The following is a 21,485-nucleotide window of genomic DNA, read 5'->3' as shown; positions in this document are numbered from 1 at the left end:
GGTTTCGGAAATGGGGACAATATCATTCATATAAATTGAGAACAATATGGGACCTAATATTGAGTCCCGTTGAACACCTTTAGCAATGTTTAAATAATTGGAATGGACATCATCAATTTTAGCACATTGTAATCTGTTAAATAAGTAGTTTTCAAACCAGAGGCAACTAAAAGAATCAAATCCAATACAAGACAGTTTTTTGAGAAGTAATGAATGGTCAACAGTATCAAATGCTTTAGATAAATCTATAAACAGAGCAGCACAAGACATCTTGTTATCCAAGGCCAGTGCGATGTCATTGAGAACCAGGGAGGTTGCAGTTATGGTACTGTGCATTGGCCTGAAGCCAGACTGATAGGGAGAAAGTACTGAAAAGAAGGACAGATAGGATCTGAGCTGATTATTTACCAGGGATTCCAAGATTTTGGCCAGGCAACACAATTTGAAGATGGGGCGATAGTAATGCATGATGTCTCTCTGTTGTCACCCCGCAGGAGGAGGGGCGTCCTCTGTGGTCTGATGGCTCAGCTTATAACCAGACCAACACCATGATGTCACTATTGCCAGCCAATCAGACTGACTGTTTTGCCCTCCAGAGGAATGCCACAGGACAAGAATACTTTCTCACTCCATTCTTCTGTGACATCCCCTTACCCTTCATCTGCCAATATCAGAGTAAATAACACAATATTTTTTAGGCATACATTATTAAGAGTTTTGAGGACTTATTGAATGTCACCACCTGTTAAGCACTTTGCATGCATGTTTTTATAATTTTGCAACATTTCAATCCTTAACATATGACTGATGCTCATTTATGCTCAGTCTCAGGGAAAATAAGTAATGCAAAACCCCTAATAATTTACCAAAACAATATAATTTGTGAGCATTTACTTTCCTCACTTCCTTTGCAAGTTGCTAAGATGTTTCTCTGCTTCTTAATTCTTCACAGTTCCTCCAGTCGCTGCCTCATTCTCCTTTGAGCTGGTTCAGGTGACAGAGCAACAAGTAGAGCTTCATTGGAGTGACCTATCATCCTTAAATTCTCTTCATCTTTCATCTTTTGAGATATTCCTCCAGTACCAAGAGGAAGCAGGCGGAGAGTCCGGTCAAGGTGAAGAAAATAGCAGTAGGAGGTCAAAGGACAAAAAGGGGACACAGAGCCAAAGCAGTGTTAAAAAAATTGTCAGGGTCCCCATCTTCCTCTCTTCTAGAGGGGTAACTGTGGCAGGTTTGTCTCCAGGGAGCATCTACTCTTTCACCCTGCGAGCCTCTCAGCCTGCTAGTTCCACCTGGAGCTTGGGACAGACACGGACCGCGTACACTAGTGAGTCTGCAAACTGTCACATATACAAGTTTTATACCTTTAAACCTCAATTAATATTGCTATTATTTGCTTAAATCATTGACCTCAACAGGCTTATATTTGGGACGGGCATCTATATGGGATGGGCTTTTAATTCCTTTCACACAAAACTGTTGCTCAGCAAAGATGGAAAATATCATCAAATTATTTATTTAAACTGCTTTTTTAGCAACTCTCTAGTTTAGCTAAGCAGGTATTACTATCTTCTTTGGTGCTCGAGGTTTCAGTAAAATTAATGATTGAACTGTAGAGAATCTTACCAAATTAACCAAATGTGTACATATTGACAAATGTTTAATCCTCCTGTCATGTTGCAGGTCAGTCTGACTGGCTTCAAAGTTTAAAATTACAGGAAAAATATTTTTGATAAGCTTTTCAAGCATGAAACCTTTTCTGTCGGGCTTAATTACTGTAATGACCATTTTAATGGAAAACAAGTGACTTCTCATCAGTAAACAATAATATGTAAGAGGTGAAAAACTTATTGTTGCTCCTTAAAGTTGAATATAAGAGGTGGTATAAACATTTATATTTGTATGCATCATCTAATGATCATCATCATCTATGCATCAGCTAACTAACTTCTTATCTCCAAAGGGTAGTTATCAACTGCATAGTAGCCTCTAATTGAGACAGAAATTTATTTGTCAAAATGTGTCGCCAAACTGGGTTAGTAAAGGGGACTGGGCTTTTAATTGGGACTAGGTTTATATTTGAGGTTTAACAATAAGCAACATCGTACAGATGTAACTTTAAAAAGTTGATTTTTTCTCCCTTGCAGGACCTCTTCCTCCTCAAAATATCACTGTCGGCCTCATTACTGTCAGTCAGATCAGTGTCCACTGGATGCTGACAGATGCTCCATTAAGGCTTGGATGGACATTTATTGTGCGCTGTGTGGACATGTCTTCAAGACAAGAGAGGATAGTTGGAATGACCAACATCTTCAGGTTATCTGAGACTGGTGGGCTGCAGTCATACACTGCTGTGATTGGACGGTTGGAGTCTTACAGGAAATACAGGGTTGAAGTTTACACAGTTACTCAGCATGGGATAGAGAGCTGTGGACCAGCAGCTGTGACTGCACAGACCGGTAAGCATGTAACAGGCCTTTTTCACAGCATATAGTTTGGCTTGTCATAGCTGCTAAAAACATCAGTGATGGCTCTGTTCTGCTCAGAAGTCCCAGTAAGACTGTGTGAAAGCGAGCTAGCAGGAACAATACCAAGACCATGAAAAAGTCAATTAAATGGAATTCAGACATCATTTATTTTATTATTTACACCTGATTCTCCTACTGTTACATGTCAAAATGATTCATTTAAATTTCTGGGAAATCTCGAAAGGTATTGTTTGAAAATCAGGGCAAATATACAAATGAAAATTTCACAACTGCATGAATGTCAGGTCGTACTAGTACTCCTTTATTGTCTTACTCAGCCAGTCGGTACAATACAAAATGAGATTTGGATGGACTTTTGTTGTGAAGCCATTTTGCTGTTAATCTGACTTGTTTCTTCAGTTCTGGGTGGTAAAACCATCTCATCACGAAGTGCCAAATGTGAGCTGGCATCCTATCAAGATTTGTGTAAATACTGAGAATTTCTTGCATGAAGAAGTAATTTGGATAAGCAGCTCAACATATCAAACTCTACACAAAATGTTATCAAAATCATTTATTGCACTTTCACTACTGGAAAGATAGACCTGTCATTAAATTGGGCTATATATCAGTAGGGTTACAGTACCTTTAAAATTGATGTTGCATGACCAGAGAAAACAGAGGAAAATGCTGTGGCGTTTGCTTTTGCTCAAGATGTAGAAAACCTGCAACTACCAGAATGCACCTACTGCACCAGACCAATAAACACTGCCTCTGGTGGGTGTTGTAAAGCAAGCTTGGCCGCTGTGACACTGGAAACAATATAGTGCCCAGCTGGCAACAAAGGATCTCAAATTACATTGGCTGTATTTCTTTCAAAAACATGGGAAGACAGAAATGAAAAGCAAAAAAAGAAATGAAAAGAAAGGTTCGCAAGAAATTACTATTAGGAAATTAATTAGCTGGAAAAAAGCTATAAAATACAGAAAAGGGAAATAACCTGGAAAAATTGCTTAGAAATTATAATATTTTTTGTATCATAATTTTAAATATGTTTGTTTATTAAGATCCCTATTAGCTTCTGTGTTTACCAGCTAGCTAGCTACTCCTCCTGGGGTCTCCATTATTTTCATTAACAATATTTCATTTATTAGATTTCATGCATAAACATCCATAACATTCATATTTACTATTGCACTACACAAACTCAAAGACTGTCAAAACATACAGTAAGTCTCCATAATGATTTATCTCTTCAATAGTTAAGAAAATAAAATATCTGGAAACCCATTCGATTACATTGCAAGAAAAACTAGAATCAGAATAGAAATACTTCATTGATCCCCGGGGGGGAAATTGTGATTTGTTACAGCTGCTCAGATGCCTGCAAAGAGATACACAGCGAGTAGAAATAAGCACCAGTACCAGAATACATTTATTATATCTATAGACCTTTATTTGTCAAAATGTGTCACCATACCTGGCTAGTAAAAGGGACTGGGTGTTTGGGACTAGACTTATGTTTAAAGTTTTACAGTAATCATGTTATGCAGATAACTTGCTTCGACTTTGCTTTGTATGTTAGCTGACTACTGACGTTCTCCTCTCGTGCCTCTCAGCGGTGACGGCCCCCAGCGGTCTGGAGGTGCTGAGCATGACAGGAAATCTGACAGTCTGCTGGAACAGTCTACCAGATGACCCACCAGATGGTTATTATATCACATCCAACCCACTCATTTATCCCACTCCTGTCTCACTTTGGGTAAATCAGTCCAGTCCTGGTGCACACTGGGTAAACGAGTCTGTATGTGTTAATATGGGCACATTCACTCCAGGTCACACTTATGAAGTTGGAGTGGTCTGTGTGAGGGGAAAGGACCGGAGCAAGAGGACCAGCATCATCCATACCACAGGTAGGGGAAACAAACAACACTGCCTTTAACCCTTTGAAACCTGTGACATCAGTTTTCTTGTGCTTTGTTCAGACACCGTTCACAAGAAATCAGACCTTTCAAGAAAATTTGTTTAGTTTCTTTAAAAACTTGGGAAAAAAGGCAATGATCAATTTGGCAAGAGATGTCCCACAAACTGCAATAAATTAGGAAAAGAAGACAAGAAAATGACCTGAAATTGTTATTTTTTTTGTTGCTAATTTTGAGTATTTTTTTGTTAAGTTGGTCATTGTCCTCCTGCATTGTTTTTTTTTTGTTTTGTTTTGTTTTTAAATAGAGCCAATTTCCTCAGATTTTAAAGAGTTGAAGGATAGCTTCATCGTTTTTCAAGTCTGTCTTAAAACAATTGTCAGGTGCCCATGTGAACATTGATGGAAGTTTACAAAAAATCGTTTTATTGTACTTCTCAGTATAAAAATAAACTAAAATGCAAACTCAGGGTTGGGCAGGTGCAGTCCAAGTTGATACAATAGTAAAGTGGTGCAGACACATCAAGCACCTCCAGCTCTCAGAGTGTAAGGCACAGTGTCTAGAAATGAAAAGCTACAAAGCTTTAGTAACTTTATAGTTACTAAAGTTACTATAGTTAAGTTAGGAGCTGAGTTAGAATACTGTAATAGACCTTGTCTTGGAAAACCCACACACAGGATATTTCTACTGTGCATGTAGTCAAGGAAGGAGCGAACCCAGGAATAAGAAATAATAATCTTCATTAGGACAAATTCATTAGCACACAGGTATGCAGAGACAGTCTGAGCCCTATCTGAGAATCTCAGATCAGAGAATCACATGTTGATAAGTGTACCACGAGCCAGGCTTAATACAAGAGGATCATGCTTTTACCGTTTTTAAGCTGTTTAACAAACTTCCTATTTACATGAAATCAGCGGTCAGTTCCTCATTTTAAAAAGCTTTAAAAAACCTACCTGTGCAGACTGGCATTTGTATTCATTTATTTAATATGTAAGTGTGTACATGTATGTATATATTTGTATATATGTATGCATGTGGGTAAGCATATGTATGTGTTTGTGTATGCATATATATATATATATATATATATATATATAATATGCATATAGACACAGTGCTGCTTGCTTCTCAGTAACATACAAACACATCACACCACACAAGACATTAGCTCAATTACTCCATGGCAACAACAAAAGACAGGGCACAAAAACATGACAGTCATTGACAACAACTTCCGTCTGGAATTTTGCTAGGTGTAAATTGCACACTCCCCTTTTGCACTAGTTTTAACAATAAAGTGCAAGTGCTAAGTGTCTGCTTGTTGCACCTTGCCCTATTGCATGATTATTAGACAAATTCAGCAGCTTGACAGAGGCTTAAACGAATGATAATTTCAAGTGACTGTTTTTGCATTTTGGAATGCAAAGTCTTTTTTTTCCCGAGGTAAGTGTTTCAGACTCAGAGAAGAGAGGATGTTGAGGGTCGGCAATGATCTTTTGTGCTCTTTTCAGAACAGCTTGTTCAAAAAGGCTCTGAATGGTGGAAAAATACTGGAGCCTACGATCTTCATGGACCGTGACACATGCTGGTTAGTCTGCTTTTTAGTTGCACTGTTAGATTCCCAAACCATACAGTAATTCCAGATCTAATTATTATCTATGTGTATGTATGTATGTATATGTGTATATATGTAAGTATGGGTGTGTGTCTATATGTCAACAACATGGATGATTTATATATGTGTATATGCATATGTATGTATATGTATATGCATGTGCTATCAGGACGCACGAGTAGCAGCATCAGAGGATTTATCTAGGTCCCTTTAACTGCATGCCCCCACCACGGCACTCCAGCGCTCCAGCTGCTATTTCGAATCAATAACTTTTAACATTGAATTAACAATTACCAAGACTCTCTCCTGGGGTCTGAGCATTGGCGCCAGTTCGGCTCAATGACGTTTGCCGTTGGGATGACTGCTGGTCCCGGCAGTGAGGCTTCTCCACAGGCGGCAAAGAGAGCATCGTCACAAGCTGGAGCAACACAGGCACTCCTGTTTACCCTGCTGATTTCCCCTTGCCCTGCCCAACACCAGACCACTGCTATATGTCTTCACCGCAGGCAGTCCTAACCGATCTGTGGATGAGGGTTGTCTCCCTCCATAATACCAAATAAAGCTACCAAGGGGTCCCGAAAAAAAGGGGTCCCGATCTAATTTCCGCTTTAAAATATTGGATAGAGTGTGAAAAACATTGCTCCAGATTTTTTTGTAAATGAAGGCACAGCCAGTTCATGTGGATAAAGGTAACATCATTGTTTTTGTATCTGTCACACGTGAGGGTGATATCAGGGCAGATGCTGGACAATTTAAGCTTGGACATGTAGGCCCTGTGGACCATCTTGAATTGCACTAGGCTATGTCTTGTGCAGAGTGAGGATTTGTGTATCAATGTGATGATGGAATACAGTATAGTGAGTGCCCCTCATCACGTTCCCACATGGTTTTAATCCTGTCCATAGTTGGACATGTCAGCATGGCAATTTACATGGATAGAAGTTTTGCTGGCTGTAATCCTCCTTTGTTGATATTGGCCAGTAAAAAAAATCCCCTCCAATTTGTTTTCAGTGTAAGTGTTGGAGGACAAAATGCACAATCCTGGCTTTGTGCACAAATGTATTCAAAACTTTGATCTGACGGTAAAATGAGGCCTCAGTAGTCTGAGGTAGCCAGTGGGTATCTATCAAAGTTACAGCCTGCTTAGAATAAAATTGCCTCTGACAGTGTTTCCCTGTTGAGTTGCAGTAAAAGGATTGTAACAAAAGGAGGGAATTTTGTACTAAACAGGCTGTAACTTGATTTGACTAAAGCTGAAGCCTCCTATCAGCCTCAGATAAACTTTTTAATACACATCTGACCAAAGGAACATTCGTATTTTCTTCCCCATGGCCAGTAGGACTTCGAGGAATGATCACAGCAAGCAAAACATGCCTCAGTGTTCACATAGGCACCTGTCTTAAATAATACAAGTCATTGTGTGTCTCTGTTTCTCCCTCTCTGTCTGTGTAGATCCAATGCCAGTTCAGGTAGCAGTCCCCCTCTTAGTGGGCACAAACTCTGTACAACTCTACATCCAGCATCCACAGCTGGGTCACATTGATGGGGTCAAAGTGTGTGTTTGTCCAGGAGTGTGTGACAGTGTGTCTAAGGGACTGTGTGAGGAAACGTGTGACTGGTACCCCCTGCCTGCTGGTGTTCATATCATAACTGTTGGAAACCTCAGCCCAGGATCAGAGCAGCAGCTAAGGGTGTACAGCACAAGCCGAGAGAAGACAGGACCACCTTACTACACCCGCCCCATTAGAACAGGTGAGTTAACTCTGTTAACACTAATACATGCTGACGCACATGTGAGCCAGAGCATGTGCGCCCGACTTGAAGGAGTCAGCATAAACATTTTGGATTATAACCACTTAACCCTTAGGGATTGTTTGGTGCATTTTATATGTTTTCATTCTTCATTTGTTTGATAATTTTGGCTTTAGTCATGCATGAGGCATACATTTTGGCAAGATTGTGTATTTTTGTTTAATCTTGGAATAAATTTTTTCATTGATTAATTTCCAGCTCAGCTCCTGGGTGTCATTCTGGGCTTTTGACTTGTAATTTGTCATTTTTACTATCATCCACCTGATGATGTCATTTTATACCATATTTGGCATATTGAGAAAATACATGCTATTTCCACTAGGTGCACTGTCACAATCAGTGTTGCTGCTAATCATTGACATATCCCTGGCAGTCATCATCAAACATTTTTACTTTGCATTAAAAATGATTAGGACTGATGTTGGTTAAAAAAAAACAACTTTTTGAAATTAGAAAATAATATTAATGTATGATCATTTTTATAGCTTGATTTTTAAAAGGGCATTTTGCGCAGAGCGACGCAAGTGTGTGTAATATTTAACCATACTGATAATAACCATAATGATCTCATGACATAGTTATTGTATTGGTACCGGGAAGAGGCCTCTCACTTTTACTCTTCCTGATTGTAGCTATCCTCATTTGGCATCAGTTAAAAGTACTTTTTCATGTCCTTATTTCTTTCATATTGGAGCAATTAGGTAAATGAATCCACCCTTTATCTGGCATCACTTTAGTGGTTTCCCGTTTTTTTCTCTGATATCAGAAGTGTCTACTCATTACACTCCTTGCATGAGTCAACTTGAACACTGTGGAGTGGCGGATTCCAAGGTCTGGACCCAACACCTTTTTTGTATTAATTTCACCATTTTTGCTTATAACTCACATTTAATGATCACAAAAATCAACAGCATGTAGGTCAGACCTCAAGCTGTAAGACAGATGTTGTATTGTATGATAGATATTATTCTTGTTATGAGCCAGTATGCTTCTGAAGGAAGAGGAACCCCTTTGTAGCAAACCCAAAATCCCTTTATGTGGCTGAGATTTTTTTCTGTCCATGCTCCAAAATTGAAGTAATACGGGTGGTCTGTAGAGCGTAACTCATATCATGACACCTCTTCCTAACTGTTTGGACATGAATGAGCAAGAAAACATCAGATTGTTTCAGTGTTTTCCAGCAAAGAGGTTCTAGCCTGTTCTGTGCATCATAAATAGGATAAGTGACGTGTCTCTTGTTTGAAAAACCGCTTGTCCTGGAGAAACTTCACCTACCTCCAACCTATTTCAGGCTCACTCAGGTCTTGTAAGGCTTTTGTGGTTGCTCATAGTGTATCTGGACACTTTGTAGTGCTCATTCTGTCTGACTTTGCTCACACGCTGTATGTAAAGAAGAAATGTCAGACTGCAACGATTAGTCTATTTTATTTTATTTTATACTATTTTGATAGTCCAGTAGTCATTTTTCAGCAAAAAAGCCAAACACTTGCAATTTTTTAAGCTTCTTAAATGTAAAATTTTATGCTTTTCCTTATCATGCACAATATTAAACTGAATAGCGTTGGATTTTTGGACCGTTGGTTAGATAAAACATACCATTTATAGATCTCATGTTGGGCTTTGGGAAATTAGACATGTTCACTATTTTATGATGTTTTGTTGACAAAATGATCAAGCGGGAAAATAATAGCAAGATTAATCAGAAAAAAATCATTAGTTGCATCCCTAAATATCTATTATTATTATTATGAGAACTTTTAATGAGTGTTATGTTTGCATTATTCTTGTACAACACTTCAAAATAATGAATTGCCTAATTGCGCAGAAATGATGCAGCTCTTTTTTTATATATATATAAATCAGACCTCATCACATAATTCCTAGGTGTTTAAATTATCCCCAAAAAAAGGTGATTTTCAGTTTATTAGAGGAATAATTACAGTGTGGGTTGTGAGATATGGTTTGTGATTTCAGGTCTGGCTCCTCCGAACAGAGTGAGGGAAGGCATGGTGACGGATTCATCCATAGAGCTGCTCTGGGACCCAGCGCAAGGACACGCTAACAGCTACGAGGTCATCTGCCTTAACTGTGACCATTCATACATGGTAAAAAAGGCAGGTTTTCTCCTTAAGATTCATGTGAGCAGTAGTTAGCATGAATTTATGTATCACACCCTCACCTCTCCCCTAAGAATGTGAGAATTATCATGTATGTGCTACAGGTGCAGAAGGTGTTCAGTCAGAGTGCAATCTTTTCTGCTCTGACTCCGGGCAGATTGTACCACTTTGCAGTACGAACAGAGAAGGAGTCCTTCATAGACAGCTCCCCTGTCACCATCAACATCACTGCAGGTATCACACACACACGCATGCACTTGCACACACACATATACTCACACTGCTCAATCTGTCTATCCTAAATGACTACGTGTAATGTTTTTTTTTAAATTTGCCAGCACCTAGCCCAGTAGAGGTGTCTCTTGTCAACAAAAGCACATCATCTATATGCATTTGCTGGAGTCCGGTCAGGGGAGTTGTGAGCGGACTCACCCTGTCAATCAAAAACCAAACATCCAGCCAGGAGCTGATCATTTCTCATCAGGAGGCCAGGTCAGTCTCAATCTTGACAGGCAGTGTACAAATTATCACTGTTTTGTGAGACTGGAATCACAATCACCACCAATGAAAAACGTTACTTCTAACAACAAGTGAGTGCAACATGGTCCGCTCAAAGCTTGTGTGTAAAAGCACCGTGTGCTGTGTGTGTTTGACAGATCTTACTGCTTTGAAGGCCTCGCTGCCGGAGGTGAATATACAGTTGAAGTGATAAGCACCAGTGGGGAAAAAAAGAGTCAACCTGCTGCTATGATCCTCCATACTAGTAAGTTAAACAGTGTGAGATATATGCAGTGCTAAATATCAATTGTGTGTGTGCCCACATTTACATGTGTGTGGGCGGGAGAGAGAGAGGGGTAGAAAGAAAATTATTGGGATTATAAAATGAATGTAGCAGAAAATTAACAGTCACAGGAGAGCAGAAATATGCAAATACTGTTTAAAATACACATTAGATTAGGAAAGTGAGACTATAAAGAAAACATAGATTTCTGTAAGGTGTGCAGATTCATTTCATACCCACTATGGTAAATAAACTGCATCTAAAAGGTGTTTTCCTTTTTTAAGCAACCTCTAAAGCACTTAACAGCACAGGTACCATTCACCCATTCACACACACATTCAGTGTCTTGTACCAAAGACACTTTGCTATGTAGGCTGGAAGGGACAGGTATCAAACCACCAACCTTTCATTTGATAGATTGCTACTCTACCTCCTCGCAAATGTTATGATCGACCAAAATTAGGCTCAATACAGGAGGAATAAATCTCAGTTTTTATTATTTTTGCCCCCGCCCTGACTGTAAAGAAGCTGGGAGGGAAAATTGAGTGATATTCATCTCTACTTTGTCTGAGAAAGGAGATCGAGGTAGTGAGGGGTGCTACTGGACATTGTGTCCAAGGTTTGTCTGTCTATTCTGGTTAAACCTTGATAATGTAACCTGCATATTGTTTCCTTTCATTCTACTATTCTCATTCATGCATCTCGGACAAACATCCTGCCCTACACTCCCTCCTCCAAACCCTCATGCTCCCAGACACACCTGGCTGAAAACCTGCAATCTGTTGAGTGCACTTTGTAGTTTTATTCATGTAAAATGTACGAAAGAAATTATTCATGTTTCTATAAAAACATGAATAATTTCATGACATCTTTATCCTCCTCAAAATAAACCTATAAAATGTGTAAAAAGTTCCTGTTACACCTGTATTCACGTGTCAATAACCCAGAGTCAGGGGCGTAAATATAGACAGTGCAGGCAGGGCAGTTGCACTGGGGCCCTTGGGGTAAGGTAGCCTGTAGAGAGTAGTATTTTAGGCAGAAACTACTAACATTAACAATAACTAACAGTAACAGTACTTAGTCAGATTGCCACATTAGTAATATGCATATGTTCAGAGAAGAATTCACAATAATTTGGAAAGATTGCCATTTGCTATATATTCCTTTGAAATGTGCTATGAAATATATGCTCATTCGACATAATCTATGAGTAATCTTTAGTAAACTGATCAATTAAATGAATGCATTTGTATTTTCTTTGGTATTTTGTTGTATACATATGCGCAATGATGATATCTGGGCACTGTGTATGTTGGTTTTATCCAATATCAACTCTCTCTCGATCTCTTGATCATGTGTTGAGACAAGAACAGTATTTCTAGTTTAGGTGCATAACTGGTCAGAAGCACGCACAAGGGCCCATCATAATTGCATGCACTAGGGCCCTTTGTCACCACCTTACGCCACTGCCCAGACTGACAGTGTACGTTGATGATGTGTGAGTACATGGTGTCACATGCTAATGGAAATCTTGTCTCCAGTCCCAGAGGTGCCACAGGAAGTGGCTCTTTCGGAGCAGGTAGTGACGTCTGTGTTTGTCACTTGGAGACCACCACCAGGACAGGTGGAGGGTTACAAGGTAGGACATGTATACTAGTGCACCTGTTCAGTCCCAAAAATCCCTCACTGAAGCAGACACAAGCATTATATATTTGAACACCATCGTAACCTCCAGACATATGTGATGTGCATATATCATTTGCCTTATTCAAAATTGTTTGTTTTTCAAGTGCAAATGAATCCACTTGCGTCAGGTTCTGCATTTATCTGCTGGTTACTTAGCTACCATTGTCATCACCACTGATTGGGTTACCAACCCTTTAAAGATGTATGATCTACATAGAGCCACAGCCAAGAAGAATGACCAGGCACATTATATGCACGCACAACACAAACCCACATAATGAGACATAAATGTGAGAAATTAGTAGATACAGCATTCATAAAACTAAAATTATCAGATTTTTGCCACAAGTAATTGAAAAATAAATCAAGTGTTCTACAGAAAAAGGGCTCTTAAGATTTAAGAAAGTTTGTTTCTTTTTTTTTCTCAGCTTGTTTTTGGCCTGCGGTCTGTAGACAGGAAGTCATGGATTGAGGTGCTTGTCCGGGGCACACGTTATGAGATCAGGGATTTGATCCCAGGGTCAGACTACAGTGTCAGCATCCAGAGCGTTCTGGGCTCAGACACCAGTCAGGCAGTCCACAGAGAGTTCAGCACACGTAAGAGAAACACTCATACACACAAGCCCAAACTTTGTACAGTCTTTCAGAAAGCACTGGCCTGTCAGGACAGAGTAAGCTGTTGTTGATTTCTGAGTCATAGCATTATGCTTTTGTAACACAAATAAATAATTACAATTTGGTCTAAGGGATGAAAACTGTAAGTGTAAAATCATTTTCCAGGCCCAGCAGGATTGTGCGCCCTTCGTTTGGACAGCATTAACTCTTCTGCTGTCTCTGTGAGCTGGGACGGTGCCATCGGAGAGTTTGACTTTCACCGGGTCTCCGTGGCCAACACCTCAGTCACAAACACGCTCATCGTACCCAAGGAAGAGCGGGTTGCCGTGGTTACAGGGCTGCTGGATGGCTGCAGCTACAACTTGAGTGCTGAGAGAGTGAGAGGCGTGACAGTGGGGAGTGCTGCTTCTCTGACTATAACCACAGGTAGATGATATTACAAGGGCTGCGCCGGTCACCACCTCATTATTATCATTTGCACTGATCGCCCCTTTTCATTGAAATACTGAAACTTTCTCCACCTCTCTGACTCCATTCTTCCCTCACCTGTCCTCCATGAGTGCCAGCCCGTGTACAAGGAGTGCGTGTTGTAAATGTGTCTGCACGTGCGTTCTCGCTACGTTGGGAGCAGGCGGCGGGTTGCGTGGATCATTACCAAATCAACCTGCTACCAAACCAAGGACAAGTCACAGTGCACCCTGCACGTGACGGATATATCCAGGTACACACTCTGCTTAGATGCAATAACAAAAGCATTTACACTTCATTTCAATAAACACTTTGATAGCATGCAGTACAATGCACCCTGAATACCATCAGTGTAATGCGAGCAGTTCAAAGAGGGAAGGACTAGCATTGTAGAGCTCTAGACTCACAGCTTTATGATACTGAATATACAAACTACACACACACGAATACACATGCATCATCTCTCCTCCTATTCAACCAAAATCCCGCCCCATACTGTCTCCTCCTGACTGCCAGGTGTCAGGTACCCCCCGAAATGTAACCTTACACACCACACACAGCACAGAGTTGAGTAATAGATCTCATTATTTATTAAGTTGGCCTCATGAGTTCAACCCTGAATCATTCATTTGCTTAAGCAGCTCTCCTGAGAGAGAGAGAAAGAGCAGAGGGAGCAGAGGGAGAACATTAGCCTTGTGCTAATGAGAAGAGCCACTGTCCTCCCCAGTTAGCCACTAAAATTTTTGAATACCTAAAGATCAAGAGCTGTAATATCCCACGCGTGGACATCTAACACTGTGACCTTTTACTCATGCCACTAACCAGCTTCTAGACCTGGAGTTACTCCTGGATTACCTGTAGACCGCTACTAAAGATCGATTACTAACACTGGATGCAGCGCTCCTGGCGAGGCCTCCAACCTGCTGCATCTAAACTAAAGCTATCTCTGCTACCCAGCATGGTTTTCCACTCACTTTTGCTGCTGCTTGCACACTTGCATCAGGCATGGTTACAGGTAAGAGTTGAACACCAAATATGTGGCATTGCTGAACATATAGAACAATAACATGTAACACTTTCAGACTTTTAGACCGTTCTTGTTAAATGCTCATATTTCTTGGAGGTAACATAAGGTGTTAGTGTGACTGGTTGCCATCCAGACATACTGATGTCACAGGTGGTTGCAACACACACTAAAAAGAAAAAGACTGCAACACTGATCCGTCATGCAGACATAAACGAGCATAGAAAGAAACAAACAAGTGCAGCCACGAACAGAAACAAGCTGTCATCTGCTCACAACCACCCACCTTCACATGGATACAGATGGCTGAGGATGTAAGGTTCCTCTTCAGATAGAGTTGTGGTGATGTTTTTAGGAGGCTACATAATGAAATACATTTCCAGAAGGCTGAGTGCCCTTAGGGTTGTTGCAGAAAGTAATTAAGATATATTCTTGCTTCTATTTGGTGAGATTTTCAGAATGCGGGTATGTGTACATGGTGCACTACTACTGAAGAGATAGTGAAGTGGCCAATTTTAAAACAACAGAAATAATGAATAGATACATAACCCCCCCCAATATCCCCAAGTTTCTGTTTAAGATGAAATTACATACTTGAAATTTGAGGCGTTTTGCAAATAAGAATCACTTTAATGTATCTAATTCCAAGTTGGCAATTATGAACATTTCCTGTTTTTTTTTTTATGCAGTAGTAAACAGAATATCTGGGAATTGGACTGTTCCCAAACAACAAATGACAACTGACAAAATAAGCAAAGGAAACCAAAAAAGGAAGCAAAATGTCAACTTGGGCTTAAGAAAACTGTCATAGGCAATTTTCCCCATTCTCTTGCATTTTATAGCACATTATACATTTTTAATATATAACAGTGTTAAGTAACATTTCCTGATGCTGAGGTCACATTTGTCGTTTCATGTGTCACATTAATTGTTTGAATTTGAATAATGTCCAGTTTAAAATCCATTAAACACAAAACACATTTAGAATAGGACGAGTTGTTTTAATAAAGAAGTAGTAATAAAGTAGTGACAGAAGTATTCAGTTGCTTTATCGAAATAAAAGTACTAAGGCAACACTGTGAATATTCTCCACTCTAAGTAAAAGTCCTGTAATCAGTATGTTACTATATGTACTTTAAATATGGAAAGTAAAAGTGTAGATAGATATGATATCTATATCTATCTATCTATCTATATATAGATAGATAGATAGATAGATAGATAGATGGATGGATGGATATATAGATATATAGCATTTTAACACCTTTATTTACAGTTGGGTAGATTAATCTACAGCAATGCATCCATCATACTTTATGTGCTTGTAGCATTGCTGTCCTGTGAGAACCACTTCTCTCTTAAAATTGGTTGTAAGAAGAACAACCCTGTATTCAGCTTCATGAGAATGCATTGTCCAGCTGATCCAAGAGTTTATTTAGCTTAAAAAATAGGAGAATTTTTCTGCACATACAGGAACAATTTATCCTCGAGTTTATCACTAATATTCAAAATTAACACATCTTGAAATACATGGTTTTCATAGCACAGAAAATGTTTGAAAAATTGCAATTTGAGAAGTAAATAAAGCTGTTAGACAAACGTAGTGGAGCAGACATTAAATTGCATAAAATGGAGAAGTACAAGTACCTCGAGTTCACACTGTACTTAGTTACAACACTGGGTACTTTAGCTGTAGGGAAACCACTGTGTATTAATAATGATCTTGCTGGTCTTCTTGTGTATGCATATGTGTGTTTGTATGTGTGTATGTTCTGACCACATGTCTGTGTTTTGCTGTTTTCACAGGCTGATGTGGTTAATGTCAGTCCGGGGTCACAATACAGTGTAACGGTCACAGCAGCCTCCTCCCCCAACATCAGCCCTGGAGTTAGCCGCATGATCAATACTAATGAGAGTGGTAAGACGTGCACACACTGTTTGTTGTTGTTGACATGGGTTTCGTTTTGGGCTGTTAAAATGCCATCAGGTTCTCGTCTGCCCTCTGCTGTTTCACTTAGTCCCTGTGTAGCACATGTACACACACACTCTGAGGAAGGGGAATTAGTACAGTAGATGTGTATGTGTGTGTGTGTGTGTGTGTGTTGCCTGTTTAATTCCTCTTAGGTAACTTAAGCCTGGGCTTTTGAACCGCAGGATGAATGGGTCTGCAGTGAATGTCAGTGAAATGCCACTGCTGTGTGAGGCCTTATTCATCAGAGTTCAGCCTAAAACACACACTCTCTCTCTCTCGCTCTCTCTCTCTCTCACACACACACACACACACACACACACACACACACACACACACACACACACACACACGCTCGGGGGACTGATCCCCACCGCAGACAACAACATTATTCTTCAAATGACTCTGTGTTGTGTTGAGTTCAGATATATGAGTATCTGTATTAGATGTTTGCTGTATTGACTGTAGTTACACCGTAAATATGATGAAGATGGGATATGGAAAAACATTATTCTCTTTCCTCCTCTCTTCTTCTTCCAACATTTCCGTTTATTTCCTCCAGTTCCTCCTCCGCCTGTACCCTCAGGCCTGGAAGGAGAGCCAGTGGGCTCTAATGGAATTCTGCTGTCCTGGTTAATGCCAAGTGACATCGATATTGAGGGATACATCATCAGGTAATTCTTTGATGTCTTCTTGGAAGAACAACTATGATTCTAGATTTATGTTTGCTCTACTGACAGGGGTCAACACAAGTTGTGAGTCTCAAATTCACACCTCAAGAGAGCTTTGATGTCTTTGCCTGCTGAGTCATTGTGAGATAATGAAAGTCTCAATGCCAATAAGTATGACTACAAAGATACATACTGATAAAATGATACTTCATCTAATAAAAAATGTTGACAGTATTTTGTAAAATAAAAATTTTGCATGCAGTAGGTTTAACAAAAATGTATCATAACAATGTGTAATCTCAAGCCTTAATGACATGTTCTATAATGTTGCTGTGAAAATATTTTTCCTTTGTTCTCATGTAACATTGTGGGAACATTTTATAAAAAAACATTCTATGATCTGCCACCTCTTAACATCACTAAAACATCCTCAGTTATAGTTCAAACGTTAAGTTTTAGTCAGCATTTAATCTGACAGGAACATTTAAAATGATAAACATACTGAAAAGCTTCTTCGAACATTAGATTAAAATGTTTTCTTTAAAAAAAAATGATCACAACTTTTAGGTAACATTAGCCAGTGTTGTGGGAACGTTCCCTGCTAGCTGGGATAACACGCGCAATGAAAGTGGAGCTGTGATGTTGGAGGGTTACAGCAGACTGTGTTAGAAGTAAAGAGATGGTGTCTGCTCAGGTGCTTTTTGAGTCACTATTTTTAGCATCCATAGGTGTGCTCGGCAGAACTTTTAGGCACACTCCAATTAATGGTGACCAAAATTAAATAAAGCGTTTGCATATAGATAGTATTTGTTTATGGTCTTTTATTACATACTTTTTTGTTCTGTGATAGTGCGCCAGCTATTTCGTCATTAGGCCACTTCACTGTGTGTTTGTTGTACCCCGTTATTATGACATGATTCAGCACCGTGACTTTTGAACTTCCTTGATTTTCATGTTGCCTGCCACCCATGCTACCACTGCGGACACAAAGAGTACAGAGCTGGATCAAAAGACTTACCTTACCCCTTTCTCTCTCCTACAAACTCAGACTGAAAACTGATCAAATGGAAAAAATAAAGCAGTGCTGATTAAATATAAATCAAGATAATATTAACGCACTTCTTATTTCTTGACTAATATTTTTTTAGAAACACATTTTAGTGCCCTGTTTAGCTGCAATAGAGAGAATTTGTGAACAGGAGGTGAGTTCCACACTGCTTCCTGTGCAGTGAAAATAGAGACCACAAATGTGTTTATTGGTCTGGTATGCCGTGGAGCATTCTGGTAGTTGTAGGTTTTTTCTACCTATTTAGCAAAAGCAAACACCACAGTCCTTTTTCTCTATTTTCTCTGACCGTGCAGCACCAATTTCAAAAGGTATGCATCTTTCTACTTCATAGGTGGCGTAGTTTTATATGAGGACTCTCTTCAAATCAGTGAAATACTTTTTTAAAACTCTTCTTTGCACTGTTCTTTTGCTCGTGAAACTAACAGGATGTAAATCTTTTACTGTGCTTCAGAGTTCTTCATCCAGCCCCATACTGTTCATAAATGTATAATGTGAGTTGAAAGATGATGATCTTAAACACTGATCTCTCCCTGTAGGTACAAAGAGGTGTGTCCCTACCCTGATCCCACCTTCACCCAGGTGACCAAGTACCTGGATGTACCAGAGACACTGCTCACTGACTTCACCTCAGGTTCTACATACCACATTCAGGTAAGTTACACAATTCAAGATTCAAAACTTTATTCATATCATAAGGTAGCTGATAGGAATTCACTTTGGTCATCTCGAATACAACTTAAACCTAACAACAAAACCTTTATCCTTAAAAGAATAGTATAAAAAATGATAGAACAACCTTTCTTAACAAATGACATGGATAAACTTAGTTTAATATGTATGGTGGCCATATTCAGTGGCCAAAAACGCTTACAGTGATAGATTTTAAAAAAAAAAAAAAATCATCTTTATCTTTCAGATAATTAGGATTAACTTTGTTGGTCAAAGTCATTTGATATAGGTGGCCATTTGATTACCTGCAAAATGCACTGAAGTTTAAGTTTTGTCAGTCAGTGTTATACAACTCCTCTGTTACACCAAAGTGTCATCCATTACACTGAATGACAAATGTGTGTTACTACATACACACCCAGACACCAGCCAATCTTAGTTTGTCTCATAAGAAGCATATTCCTGGAAACTGTCCTGTATTATCATGTGGACAGATCCCTCAGGACCAGACTATTCTCTTGATCTGGCTGAATGCTGGTAATTGATCCTGACTGCATTATTAATCAGGTAAACAGATCTATGGATCAGCCATGGCTCTTTCCACTGCCTGTTGTCACTGAGCTTGAATGTGATCGTGCTTATTAGTTTTCAGAATTCATTAACCCACAGTAACCTTCATACAAATGGACTCTGAGAGATGGACACACATCATGCTTATACCTGCACATACTGTATTTGTGTGTGTATGGGTGTGCTAATGAGTGTGTGTGCATGTATCACATTACAACATCTCACCTGTGTTGGCCCACTAAGCCATGCACAAAGCTTAGCTGACAGAGTGAGAAAGCTATATTCATGTTAAATTCACCCAGCAGTAAAAACCATAGATACTATATGCTGTAAAAAACCTGTTTTAATGCATCCTTTTGTCTGTTTTTTTTTTTAAATAGTTGACAGCTGTTTTTTTATTTTCATAGGTAAAATAAGTATTGGTCCTTTACAGGCAATTGAGATAATGTCATGAACACATTTATTACAGTGGTCCTCCAAAGGCTATGACCTATGCACACTTAAAAATGTCTGATTTATGTCCCTGTTTTTAGATTTAGATTGAATATACTTTATTTTAAACACAAAAAAAACAAAATAAAAAATTAAGAGTGAACATACATAACAGATTATCAAAAGGTAACAAAAATTAACATATTATGTCCAAAAGCAGTAAGAAGAAGCAAACTGCTTGTCTAGTTCTTCCCCTATTCTGTTCTAATCCATCAATACATCCACCATCCATCCCAAAAGCTTAACCACCCTATTCATGCTCTTAATATAGCCTCAACAAAAAGAAAACCAATATCTATTTCACAATTAGCATGCTCTACATTTCCCTTCTTAATTTCTGTACCTCATGAAGAATATTGTTTTGTACATCTTTTTGAACTGTCTAGTATTTTGATTTTGATTTCTTTTTCCACAAATCACCCCACAAACAGATACGCATACTTTAAAGGATTACATTTGATTAATGTCTCTCCTCAAATGTATGTATTATGTCTCCTTTATTATATACACATTATCCTTGTCCTTTTTTTAATTTAATTTGATTATATAATTATTTGTTCTTTTTGATACAATACTTTCAGTTTTAGCTGATTCCATCTGTTTTTTTACCTGTGAATGTACATAAATATGATTTCATATATTTTTTATATGAATGCAGATTATCACTTATGCAACAACACTCTAAATGCATGATCTTTTTTGGCTTAATAAAAAAAAAATTGGCCTTATTGAAATGGCACTGATTTAACTGTGGTCATCTGAGGCTGCAGTTTTTAAAGCTGTTCTTTAGCATTACCATGCAGGTGTTATGTTTGCCCTCTGGTTGTGTCTCTGTAGGTTGATTTTCTACACATATCTGCACAAAGAAATATTTTTATATTCAATTTAAAAAAAGTTTAAATGCCCTCTGACCAATTGTAAAACACAAACATGTTTCTTCTTTATGATTAGTTGATTTATTTTTGTTAAATATGCAATGTTTTCTCTTGTTGTCCTCTATAAATATTTAAATAAGTAAATGCTTATAACTATTTTAATTTGGATGAAAGCTGAAGATGGATGTTTCAAGATAAAGTTTTGGAGATGGCCTTCAGTGTCATCCTGATAATCAGACTTTAATTGCCATTTTATTTTCACTTCAATGTTAATTTATTTTTCATTCTTTATTTTATTCGGTTTTACTCTCGTAGAAGGTCAAAGTTGCAGGCAGCAGTTCAGAAGCTGAGCTCTGTTTACATATAGTTGACACATGCATGGTGTATAATGTTGTTAATATGTTTCAGGGAGTATTGTTCCAGCTGTGATCATTGTTTGAGATAAGCACCTAATCGGGATCTCATGACTGCTCTATTGTCACGTAAATGATTTAATCATTATTAGTAATACCGATACTGATTCTCTCTCTGTGTCTCTGTCCCTGTAGGTAGCAGCCATAGTTCCATCTGGAATAGGAGCCTTCAGCAAATCTTTATACATAAAGACCGCTGAATCGCGTAGGTGTTCATGCACATGCACACTCTTGCATATGATCCCA

General features: G+C 38.8%; 1 protein-coding gene across 1 annotated transcript in view; it reads left to right on the top strand.

Moving 5' to 3' along the window:
- The window catches only part of ptprq (protein tyrosine phosphatase receptor type Q), a 77,392-nt gene that overhangs the window by 6,218 nt on the left and 49,689 nt on the right, over positions 1-21,485 (top strand). The window contains exons 6-22 of the mRNA XM_042495440.1: positions 495-675; positions 953-1,327; positions 2,148-2,459; positions 4,088-4,381; positions 7,461-7,760; positions 9,795-9,925; positions 10,042-10,171; positions 10,276-10,429; positions 10,594-10,700; positions 12,260-12,357; positions 12,833-13,001; positions 13,185-13,445; positions 13,580-13,740; positions 16,318-16,429; positions 17,043-17,154; positions 18,757-18,871; positions 21,375-21,444. Of these exons, the coding sequence (XP_042351374.1) occupies positions 495-675; positions 953-1,327; positions 2,148-2,459; positions 4,088-4,381; positions 7,461-7,760; positions 9,795-9,925; positions 10,042-10,171; positions 10,276-10,429; positions 10,594-10,700; positions 12,260-12,357; positions 12,833-13,001; positions 13,185-13,445; positions 13,580-13,740; positions 16,318-16,429; positions 17,043-17,154; positions 18,757-18,871; positions 21,375-21,444 (3,082 nt within the window). The remainder of the gene's footprint in view (positions 1-494; positions 676-952; positions 1,328-2,147; positions 2,460-4,087; positions 4,382-7,460; positions 7,761-9,794; positions 9,926-10,041; positions 10,172-10,275; positions 10,430-10,593; positions 10,701-12,259; positions 12,358-12,832; positions 13,002-13,184; positions 13,446-13,579; positions 13,741-16,317; positions 16,430-17,042; positions 17,155-18,756; positions 18,872-21,374; positions 21,445-21,485) is intronic.

Source organism: Plectropomus leopardus, chromosome 11 (assembly GCF_008729295.1).
Source record: "Plectropomus leopardus isolate mb chromosome 11, YSFRI_Pleo_2.0, whole genome shotgun sequence".
NCBI classification, from domain to species: Eukaryota; Metazoa; Chordata; class Actinopteri; order Perciformes; family Serranidae; genus Plectropomus; species Plectropomus leopardus.
The sequence above is the reverse complement of the archived record's forward strand: the minus strand, read 5'-3'. Positions and strand labels throughout refer to the sequence as shown.